This window comes from Cygnus atratus, chromosome 4 (genome assembly GCF_013377495.2).
Source record: "Cygnus atratus isolate AKBS03 ecotype Queensland, Australia chromosome 4, CAtr_DNAZoo_HiC_assembly, whole genome shotgun sequence".
Classification (NCBI taxonomy): domain Eukaryota; kingdom Metazoa; phylum Chordata; class Aves; order Anseriformes; family Anatidae; genus Cygnus; species Cygnus atratus.
The window spans coordinates 15557874-15570270 of NC_066365.1; the positions used below are offsets into that span (position 1 = coordinate 15557874).

The 12397-nt window shown below is 38.8% G+C and overlaps 1 protein-coding gene across 3 annotated transcripts in view; it reads right to left on the minus strand.

Annotated features, from left to right (window-relative positions):
• Positions 1–114: 114 nt before the first annotated feature.
• MOB1B (MOB kinase activator 1B) overlaps positions 115–12397 on the minus strand; it is a 41383-nt gene continuing 29100 nt past the window's right edge. For all 3 annotated transcript variants that reach the window (XM_035541608.1, XM_035541771.2, XM_035541683.1), the window contains exons 4-6: positions 9240–9373; positions 6958–7121; positions 115–6370 (exon numbers count right to left, since the gene is read on the minus strand). In XM_035541608.1, the coding sequence (XP_035397501.1) occupies positions 6293–6370; positions 6958–7121; positions 9240–9373 (376 nt within the window). In that variant the 3' untranslated portion in view covers positions 115–6292. The remainder of the gene's footprint in view (positions 6371–6957; positions 7122–9239; positions 9374–12397) is intronic.

Here is a 12397-nt window from a genome sequence, read left to right on the forward strand (position 1 = left end):
GCCCGCCTTTCGAATTTGGCGCGCGCCGGCCCCCGCCTCAGGGGCGGCGGCGCCCTGAGGGGACGGGAAGGGGAAGCGGCGGGGGGACGGGCAAAATAAATAAGACAACTGTGGTCAAACATAAGCTATTTATTTTCCTCTTATAAACAGCCTTCAGCTCCTTGTTGAAAAAAAAACAAAAACAAAAAAAAACTAGAATTTAAATATTTTGTCCCATCACAGACAACGATCTGTATACATTATTTACAACTCTCAAATAAACATGTTGCAAATTTTCAGACATTCAACTTTTTTTTTTCTTTTTGTAAATCAAAAGCTGTCATTTAAAACTAAGGAACAATCAGTGACTACAAACTGAAGCGATATTGGCACAGTTAGCTTACAGTAAGGGTTCTCGTCTTGCATTTTACACCATATTTTCTCCCATATGTTATTAAGATTTTAAGAGGAGGAAAGGTTAGCGTTGCTTCTGTAATATACATATATATATATATATATATATATATATATATATATTTTGCCTTCAGAAATGACCTTTTATTGAAACCTTGTTCACTCCTACTGCATTCTTCTCTCCCATTGCACAGCAAGGTATGTGCTTCTGTGGTACGAAGCAACACGACTACAGCACACAGAAGTAATAAAACAGCAATGTAAATAAGCGTTCCCTCTGCGACACATCTCTGAAAAATGTCAGAAGTTGCAAACGTACAAAAATAATGAGTATAGTTTAGTGACTATAAAAATTAATTTCCCCTAAAAATACAATATTCTATGAACAATTCAGGGAATTTGTTTCTAAAACAAAAACGTAATCTGGTATTTACCTAGGCTGCAATCTTAACCTGGTAAAAGGAAATTGTAAGAAAAGCATGAAAGTAGAAAGGTTTAACACTTAAAATGACCAATGTTAGCCTCATCTTATAAGATATCCAGGAAAAGACAACAGACATTCGTAAACCTACTAGTGGTTTTAGTGCAGTTTGGGAAAAAACAACTGGAATTAGCAGTAAAGGAAATAAGATTCAGAGTGAATCTTTTAGTGAAAGAAAAGCAAGGAATCTGTATTCATGCTGCACCTCTTTAAATAGTCTAACTAAAAGGGGGTGTTTTATATACAGTAATATAGCACTCTGGCAGGTAGGAAGGGGGGAAAGGCTGGTAAGAAAAAGGAAAGCTACCCAAAAAGGATATGTTTATAATAAAACTGTGTCTTGTGGTTCAAGAGAAAGGGGGGCAAGAAGCAGAAAGGAACAATCTGAAAGGTACGTTAAGTCCATAGCAGCAAATAGGTATCCTTTACCTGTTAAGTGAGTGTCAGGGAGACTGGGAGAGTGTTCAGTTCCTAAATACTGAAGAAGGACAGTGCTCCTCTGCAGCTTGAAGTAAAAGCTAAAGTTCAAAGCTCTACATTGCATAGTAAGCAGTAAAAGAAACTTGATGCTTGCAGACGGGCCGTCAGCCCCTTGAAACCTGTTTTCTCCCCTCACCTACCATTCAGCTACCTGCAACAGCAGAATGTGGCATTTTTCTTTTCTATTTGCACAATTAACTTGTATCCCTGACTTGAATATGAAAGACTGCAAGCATAACATATCCAAAACCATCTCAACAGTGTCAACACTGGCAAAGGTGGCCAAACGTGCTTAACTAACAGTTTGTCCCATCCCGGCTTGAGGTAGATGACCTCCTGAAGTTACCACCCACATCACTGACATGGTCAAATATGCTGGTAGCTGAAGAACACCCCAAACAGCAGAATTTAAGGACATCAGTAGACTGGAAGGCCTCAGCAACCACTGGCAGCACCCAGCCTGATTTAGCCCCATCGGCACCTTCTGCTCCCGATAGCCACAAAGCAGAAAGGTTTTGTTTCAAAGATCTCATGACACGTAACAGAGACTGTTTGTAACACAGGCCTAAAGCAGCACATTTGTTCTGGGTTCATTTCTCTGGGTTTTATTTGGGGGGTTGCCACCCCCCAACCGATGCACTATTTTATAAACATATTCACTCTACCCAGATTTGGCTTGTAAAACATGACAACTTTTGTGTAGCATTTTGATGTGCCCTTACTTCACAAGTGTAAACACACATGAATTTCTGGTCCCACATCTTTTTGAAGCAAAAAAGGAAAAAGTAATTAAAAGCTGCAAATATAAACAGCATAGGGATATTGAATCCCAAACACTGCATGCTTACCTTTAATGTTATTTTCAAGTGTTGTATAATTAAACAATGTGTTCATACAGTTGTCAGGCAAATCAAGATCTCCAAGCTTTTATTACATGCCTAGAAACTATTCTGTAGGAGTGTTTTCTACTGCCAGATCCTAAATGCAAAAAAATACACTATCTCCATAAAAATAATATTTTAAGTAATACATTCAAATTCTGATTTGCTGAACTGCAGTGAATGCCTCTGAATTTCTAGAATTGGGTGTTCAAAAAAAGGAAAAAAAAAATATTTCAGAGTGCAAGTCTGCGAAAAATGAGGAGAGGAGAGCAACTGCAATGGTTACCAGTCACAGCAAATCCTCACTTTTAAGTATTCTTCTTTTTAATTTCTTTCTTGTATATGCCACCAAACCAACAAAAAAGCTTTAAATCTAATAGGGGGTATCTCCCCTTGGTGCAGACTTGTGCCACTGTCACGTCTTGTTGCAATGTGATAACACAAACTCTAGCACTGGTTCAAAGGCTCCAGTAAGCTTTATCAGCACGGTGAATATATACATGCAGCCTATTGAGCTGTAGTGACTCAACTCAGTAAAGCAGTTTTCATTGGCAAGTTTATAGGATTTTTAATTTCAAACTGCATCCGCAGCACTCTTCACGCCTCTGTAGCTGAACGCCTATCTCCCTCAAGCTTAGAAGTTTCAGTCATTAAACACTTCTTGGATAGAAGTATGCATAGAAGGCTGTGTGTGCAAGATCCTGTTCTAAATTCAGCTTCCTGCATGACTGAAGTCCATTTAAAATACTGCACTTCGAATTCAGGAGCTAAGCTGCTTTTGCATAGTCACGTGAGTGCTCTCCACCCCCATAGCTCTGCAAAGATGTTAGTCTTCTGCATTGTTTAGTCCTGAACTAAAAGAGCCCTCCAAGCCTCCACCCAGAGCTAGCAGCAGCCTAACTAGGCTCAGAGTCACATCCAGATCAGATGTCAGGCATGCTACTCAGTTCAAAACAATTCTGCAGCTGCAAAGACATCATGAATCATGCACAGTCCCTACAAGGACTGCATTCCCAGCTACCTTGCTGAATGTACCATACAGCACAAAAAATAAAATAAAATAAAATAAAATAAAATAAAATAAAATAAAAGGTAGTGCATGGGAGGAGAACTGTTTTTGCAACTATTAAAAAGGATGGTACTTGCCCAATCCAACACATGGGATGTTCTGCCTATGAGAGCTCCTTTCTTACTAGCACATTACTCGACCCCTGACAGCAGGATTTAGATGTTACACCACTGACTGACTCTTCCACCGGCCAACAAAATTTCATGGGGATGCCTGTCAGACCACGTATATCCTCTGAACAGGAAGACTGACAAAAGCATTGGGGTGAATACTGCAGTCATAGGTGTCTTGACAAAGGGAAGGAAATTGCGCTTGTGTCTCTTATGTACTTTTGCCTTCAGTTTTCTTTTACCTTGCACATTTTTTTCTGACCTCCAACTCACTGAAGAGAGAACAAACACGGGATACCTCTCCTCTTTTCCTCCCACGTGCACGTACACACAGGGGAGAGTCAATATCGTGACTGGCTGCAAAATGGTATGACCCTACTCTATCTTTTTTAAGCTAGGAGTCTGTCAAAACATTTGAGGGAAAGCTCTCTTTGCATCATCAGCTTGACCTACTTCATCTTTCCAGCGTGGACTGTGATCAATGTAATCCAATCCCAATTTCCAAGTTAACAAAAATCACAGCAAAGAAGCCCTTTCCCTTGATAGTTACATATTAGGAAAATGTCTTCATTCTGTGTAGACACAAGCTGAAACAGAGTAAGTGAAATTTTCCCTTGTCCTTAACTTATAAGCAGCTTCTATTGGACATTGACCTTGACCTGCAAAGGAGACAAAATGTATTCTATGTTTTTTTGAACTTTAGCAAAGCTTCTAATGAAGCCAAGGGCTGTCTGAATTACCTATGCTAAACTCCAGGTGTTTTGCAAGCAGTCGCTGTATCTAACTTTACTGTAACCAAACCTAAATTCACTATGAACACTACTGCATGACCACTCTTCACTACTCTACAAGAAGAAGAACAGTTTCCATTTCTAAATGAAAAGCTGTGAAAAAAAGCACACAAGGCCATTTTTCTTGTTCAGTACTAGGTCTTCTCAACTATTCTCCAGTCTGGTAAGAAAAAAAGAGACAGAAGTAACAAAAGTTTAAACTGCTTCTCATGCTGACTAGGTAATTTAACTCCACTGAGGAACAATATTGCTCTTAAAATAAGCTTCTGATGATTTTGAAGTACAGTATTTTAACTCAAAATCAACGATTCTTGTCTCCAAAATGAACATATATTTATTATTGTGCTTAAATACTTCTTAGCTGTCTATACTAATGGCCACTTAGATGTTTTGCAGGCTGCTGCACAGCATTTTCTCCTTTACTCAACGCTTTCAGTCAAGCAGAGGTGCCCAAAATAAAAGCTCAACTTTTCTGCCATGACTTTACCTGTAAATTTCTGAGGTTTGAGAGTCAATGTAGTATACGTGGGTCAGTTGATACATACACATTACTCAGATCTAAAAATGGTGTTTTAGGAAAGTCACAACCTAGAAAAGCCTGCCAACCTTAACCACCTACTGTATTAGATCTGGCAACTAGTGATATCATGGGATAGCACACTGCAGACCCTAATGCATATTTATTTGAAGCCCAAATGCAGCAGCATTGACAAGACCCATAAATGAACCAGAGAGGAGAGTCATATAGGCTTCTGCAATGGGAAACCCAACTGATATAGTTGCAGCAGAGATTTCCAAGCCATTGTCTGCAACAGCCCCAGAAGTTAACTTGTCACAGGTGATTCTCATGTCTGGTTTGAGGCAAGAGAAAGCTAGGGAGGCAGAGAGGCTAACACAGGTGGGGGGAAGGACACATTTCAGTTAGGTTTTCTCAGAAACAACAGATGCACTTACAAAATTACAAACCACTAAAAATCACCAGTATGTTCCCATTACTTTTCCCAACTTCTGTAGTTCTTTGGAGATGGGCAGCAATTTTAAATGGGGGAGAACACTGTTGTGCTAATGAAAATCCTAAACAGTTCACAAAATTACCTTCCCTTCAAGCTATGTTCCCTATTACAGAAAACACTGGCCATCAGACCTCCTCCATGGAGCTGGGCTTTTTATTCCTAATTTACAAACACCATCTCATTAGTTATTTTTAAAGGCAGGATTTTCTTAGTATTACTCCAGTGTAGTTTTGCTATTGACTATCTTCCCTAACTGTATTTGTGCAAACTGACGGTTCATTTGGCAAACGCTAGGAAACTTAACAGAAGTGCCCTACCCAACTTGGTATTGTACTCACCTGTTACAAAAAAGTAACCACAAAAAGCAAAAAACAGTGCAACAGACGTGTAAGTATTTGCTAACCACAAGTTCTCTGTAATTTTGACACCTCCTTCATCATTTTGATTTGGCGACTAGAGGTTCGTATCACTTCTCTTTATAAGAAATAGCTACTTTTGAAAAATCCTATATTAATCTCTAAAAAAATAAGACAAATATTCGTATTAAAAGCTGGAGATCATCGATTTAAGTAAGTTATGGCTTTTTTAGTGTAAGTATATATATATTTTTTTTCTAAAACAAGTATCAGTAAGTGTCTTGGGTGTTAGTTCGTATTTTCTGTTTCCAGCAACGTTCAGTATTGTATGTGCTTTGCACCTCAGAAGCGAGTTTGCCAAGGCACTTAGAGAATGTAAGGAAGTCTTTAAGGGACTTCATGAGAATGGGCTACCATTGACACAATACAGAACCCATCCACCAGCAGAGTCAATCCCCCAACCAAGCATGTTTCCTTTACAAACAGTCAGCACCTGCTAAAATTCCACAATGAATAACAACTATCAAAAAAAAAAAAAGGCTATTTACTGCATGTCACTAACAGACAAAAGATTTCCCCTAATAAAAGCACAGAGAGTAGAACTTGGCTGTCAGGAATAACAGCACAGGGTTTTGTTTTTAAAAAAACAAATGAACAAAAAACAAATACCACACGCTCGCTTAAAGAAACAAGTGACTTCGAAAAAATCCTCTTCCTTTTATCTGTCCTTAGAGGTGAGTTTTTCAATCAGTTCTTGAAGTGGTGCAAGCTCTCTTCTATCAATAAGGTTGAATTCCTGTAACAGGGGTGAGGGGAAAGACAGTGTTATATCTGTGCAGCTCAAGTAAGAAGTCTTATTCTGACAGAAGTCATTTGGTAGTAAGCTCTTCCAGTCCAGGCGTAGCCACTACATCGTTTTCTGCCTGTCTGCCATTATCTAAATAGTAAAGTTCACTGCCTAAAGCTTTTTTCCCCATTTAAGGGGAGGAAACATGCCAAGAAGATGCCCTTTGTTGGGCTGGGAAGGGAGAACAATGTAGTCTTGTAGCAAACACTCTCTTTGTAATCCTTAATCAATAGTTTCAGAGACTGTCCTCCCTCTTTCTTTCGTAAGAAATTACTGTTCTATTTATTTTTTTTGCTAGGAAACAGTTTTTTCTATTCAGTTTGGTAGCAAACGAATACCTCATTGAAAATGTTTCAATTCCTTGAATACTTCTAGCAGTAAATATACATACAAATACCATGAGACATACTCTTAGAGCCTTGGAGGTGTTGACTCATCCACAAACATACCTGCTGTTATGAAACTGAACGGGTGTTGCTTTGATACAGTACTTTTCAAGATAATAATCATAACTGTAACGTTCCTGCCACACTTACCTGAACAAAAAATATAAAGTGCTTGAAAGAAGTGTTAAGATGTGCCTCTTCCTGTAGCTGGATAACTGGATCAAAGTGCTGGTGATAAATGTGAGCGTAAACTCTGAAGAGACGCTTTAAAATCGTCTTTGCCACTGACATGAAATTCTTTGGGAACGGTACGCCTACAAATAAGAAAATGGATGGCTTATTTTTAAACACCCATGCCATGCTCATTTATGTTAAAACCCACTATAACCCAACCTTATCTCTTGCACCCAACTGTGCTTCCTTCACAAGAAGGGCTGCTTCATTTCACTCAGCAATTCTGTCTGTAAATCACACAATGCACTTAGACCAACGCACAAGGACAAACTCATTAGAAGACCGCAGGGGAGGTTTCTCTCCCTCCAGTAGTCCAGTGGCTTACAAATTCACCCCAAGACAAACTCAACTACATTTCTATGCTGAACACACCAGATACATTTGTGTTGGTAGCTGAAATCCCCTTCAATATCAATCACATTTTACTATTCGCTTGGCTACAGTGAAGTAAGAAAAAATGCTCTCTCCCACCTGTCTCGTGCTCTGTGAAGAGATTCCATTTCCAGCTCATCATCATCCCTTTGCCTGAGGCTACTGCTTTCTTACCTGACTGCTGAGGAACTGACACATGCTCCTTTCACTCTTTGCAGTGAAAATGACCCAGGACATGTAAAATCAGTTTCAACAGCCAATCTTTGTCAGTGTACAAGTTCTATTAATATTGGTTAGGAAACCGCAACCAGCCACTGGGAGCAATAATATATTTAGCCAACACAAGTTTAAAAAAAAAAAAACAACCCACAATTATTGACCATCTAAGTAGATGAAACTTGTCTAGCTTCTCATCACATAGCAGATTTCCCAGACAGCTTAGTTCTTTTGCAGTCCTTCCAGCTGGTGAAGCCCTGTCAGAAGGCCAGTGGCCAAAGCTGGATGCTGGTGGCCAATCATGATCTTAATAACGCTTTAAAATTCTAGAAATAAAATTTCCACACTTCACTTCAGTTTGTCCTGCTTATATATACATCACATTTCCTTCATCGGCTACTGCATCACATGCAAAGTTCATATTTAATTGCTTGTTTAATTGCACTGTGGCTTTAAGTCCCTTTTGGTATCACTGCATTTCAAAAATATATCCTATTAAAAAATAAGTCTTCACTTATTTTCATTCATACTTACAATCATAAAAAGTATATGCTGAAGTGAAAAAAAGATCCATTTCTGACGTAGTCTTTTAAGCACCGCTTTAAAACAAGCTGTAAGTATTTAATATCACTCCTTTTAGTAACAAGACTTCTACCCCAGCTCTGAACTCTACCCTGAAACACCAAAACAAGTGTCACAGTATATGAAGATACTATGTTCACATCTACGGAGCAGGAAAGATTTAGATCACTCTTCTCAAACTAACCAATCTTCTTTGCATATCTGCTTAACATAAGTAAAAACAAATGCCACTTGATTCTGACAGGTGGCCCTGTTACTCTGAATAGGCTTATTGAAAATGTGTCAAATGCCTCAGAAGCTATGGACAAAATACAAGCAATTAAGAGATCTCCCTTCCTTTTTCTACAATGGTTCATAGCCCTATGCGTAGTAGTGTATTGGAAAACTGCCAGTTTGGAGCTTTAGAACAAATTGTCCTCCGTGCCTCCAGCAGGATTTTCTTCTCCTTTTCATTTCAGGAACAGTGGTTGTTCGTTATTTTCCTCCTCCATTTCTGCAAGAAACCCTCTTAAAAATGTGTCTTCCATCTTCATTTGAAAAGAAAAAAATTCATGCAATTAGGATGAAAGATGCAGTTCAGCTTCCTTGGAAGTAAGGTCTAGAAGTTCGCCATGAGGACCTAGTGTCTTTCCTTTATCAAAAATCTGCTAGTTTGCTCCAATTTATTGGTTATAAGGTTTAGAGAACCTCCTACATATTTTTAAGGAAACAACTCACCTTTCAAAACTTAAAAAAAAAAAAAAAAAATCAGATTTGATCAAAAAAGACAGTTAAGTAGAAGCAAAGCTTCCTGCATTCATAATTGTTAGATATTTACTAAAAATATTAACACATGGATCAGAGCTCATGTACTACCACATGAAGTTTATCTTAACAGATCCAAGTGTCTTTCTATATATAATGTTATCTTTTAGAGTTGTCCTACTCCAGGATAGTCATTTAGGAGACCTTACAATGCTACAAGACTTGAATATTCCTGTACAACTGTAATCCAAACACATTGTTCAATTTTACTTTATTTACATTACCTATTTTAGAAGGAAATAGCGTTTCATCATCCAGCTGATCCTGGACCCAAGTCATCAGGTAATCTATGTACTTTGGTGCAGAGCACTTGATTGGCTTCTTTATGTTTGTCCCATCTGCCCAGTGGTACTCGTACCTGGGGTGGGATGACAGCAAGACATTTCTTAACACAAGTGAATCATTCATAACAAGGCCTAGAAGGTGGCTCTTCCTGCACCACTCCGCATACTCCCACACCCTCCCACAGCCCTTCCTTGAAACAAAGGTCCAAATGCTCCCAACGTCATCTGCAACTGCTCAGTACGGAGCCTCCCCATAATAAACAAAATAAATTACAAGCTCTTGGAATGAAACATAGAAAATTTACATTATATTCTCCCGAGAAAAAGCTAAGCTTCAGGGCTCAAAAAAGTGAGGGCAGCCAACTGATTTCAAAGGGTGCTTCATGCAGTCGACCCTGGTAGCTGTTTGTTCTTCACCTCTGCCTGCAGAGAACCGCAAAGCAAGTGATACTGCTTAACAGCTATATCAGCTGCCAAAGCCACCCCAAAAGTTTTTTCAATTTCTTTCCACCTGAAAACAGACTTAAAGGTTTTGCAGAACTGAAGACCGAACTACATTGGTTTTTGCCAGAGATCCCAAATTATGATTGGATTAAAGGCATGGAAGAGATTCAGAGGTAAGTTAATGCCAAGGAATACTATTAAAAAAACAGAAGCTGGTGCGAAGTGCATTTCATCCAACAGTTAGAAGAAAGCTTCTAGATTAAATAGTCATCTTTATGTTCGTATCGGATGGTCTAGTATTACCATGCTGCACACTGAACTAGCCCAAGATGCACAAAGTCTCAGTTTCCAGCTCTAACACCGACTCACTGGATAGCTGCAGTCTTTTAGCTTAGTTTTGCTATCTGTAAATAAGGTGACATCACACCTTCAACAAAGCCCTGATGTCACTATAGAGCAATAAAACATGCACTCTTCATCCTTTTCTATTCATAGGGCTAATGGCATTGACATCTTTTACATGGCACAAAAGGAGTAGATTGCAGCTTCATTCATTTCACAGTTGCCACTTTAACCTGACCAATTATAAAGCCATGGAAAGCCGTATTAAACAGCATCCATTTGCATGCACAACCAGAAATAAGTCCTCATGAAATTAGAACAGAACAGATTTTTTTTGGCTGGCTTGGGGTACACAATGCACACAAGCCCAGACAGAAGAGAAAACAGCTTACCATGGGAAGATATAGCTAGAAAAAAGAAAGAAAGAAAGAAAGAAAGAAAGAAAGAAAGAAAGAAAGAAAAAAGACAACAACAAAAACAACCTGTGTTTAACACTGGGAGTCTGACAATACCAGCTTTCAAGTGAACCACAGTGTTCCTTTCTGTTTCTTGCTGAGCACAAATGCATATATCTCAGTATTCCCAACCAATCTGTTAATATCTGAGCAGGTTTTTTTTGTTGTTGTTTTTTCTTTTCCCCTCATCAGCACAGCCACGCGTAGCCATCTCTTAGATCTAAAAGCAGCATAATTCCCCACGTCTGTTTTAGATAGTCCAGCCTTGCTCAGCCAAGCGGCCAAAGAGCATTGCTGCAGAGTGGCTATCTGCGGGGCAAGCCTGCTGCCCAGCCAGAAATGAAGACGACTGCTGAGCTCTGCAGCTCTGAAATCCTCCCAAAGAAATGAATGAATAATGGCTCAGACTAGCTGCACCAACCACTCCTCTTATTAAAAAACAACCACAAGGGTAGTACTGTCAGCTCACTCGTGCTTTTCCAGGAAACATACCCACCACATCTACAAGTTCTATCCCAGTTCTCTTGAGAAGAATTTGAAGAGATGTTACTAACAGCTAATGTTTCTTCTTTTCATGAAGGAAAACATGCTCAGCTGTTAGGTTTTCAGTACAGCGGTAGCATACCACACTGTTTGGGCTGCAAACAGCACCATCTGAACTTTCTCTTGCTATCTGCAATTAATATTGTGAGGACATTTGGGAAAGTTCTCTATTTTAAAGATCATACACATCATTTCACACAAGGCTTAACCGTATCTGATCCATTTGGCTTCAAATTCTGTTTAACATGTTTAGTTTTGTCAGAACAGTAACCAGAGGAACATTTTCACAACAAACAAATTTTATGAGCAATTCCGAGTGTGCAGCTAACAATGCTACAAAAGGACCCTATTTTTAGAATGGTAAGAAATCAGAAGGTCTGAAAGCATTTTGAAATCATCTCTCAAAATACACAAGGAAATTCCATATGCAGTGAATAGACCACAGTATTTCTAGCATGAACAAAATCGGTATTCCTCACCACCCAGTATTACCCAAAAACTGAGATTTAAGTGGTATTAACATAGGACAAATGCCAGCCCTTAGCTAAGGTGCCAGATTCAATCTAGAGGCAAATAGAATAAGAAGAAAAAATCTAAATTACATGCTAAATCTCATCCAAATAGCATATATCCCCAAGACAGCTCCTCCTCCCAAGACTATGCATTAGTTCTGCATTTTTTAGAGAAAGGAGCGCCGTAGAATTACCTTTAAATAACACAGCTCTTAAGAAACATAAAAGATGTGCCTTGACAAAAATGAAGTCAAACTCCCCAGGCTCCACACAGTCGGTATGTAATGTTCACGGTTGTCCCTACACTTGGGGTCAGCAAGGGAGGGGAAAATGAGTTCTTCTGACAACCTTAAAAACATCACCAAAAAAAACCCCAAAAAACTCAAGAATTTTAGCAAAAGAGGAAAAAAAAAAAAAAAGAATTCTTAAACATAAAACCAAAATCAACCAAAAAAAATCCACACATTATGGAATTATTTCAACAGCTACAGGATACGAGAGGTAAAAAAAAAGACACCTTAACTCCCTAACTCAAGTTTTTGAGCAAACACCTACAGCTCTGATGATAGATACAAGCCGATTTTATTGTGATAAGGGGCTCCTGTAGGGGAAATAAATTTAAAGAATTTTTTACAATACAGTATAGGTTTTATGGACAGAACAACGTATGAAAGAGCAAGAAATACAGAGTTCACATTAGCAAGTGCAGGGGAAAACCTAGGAAACCCTAATGACTGAGAAATTTTTCTAATACTAATAAATGCAAGTTATTTGCCATCTATAAATAGATAACCCAATTGTG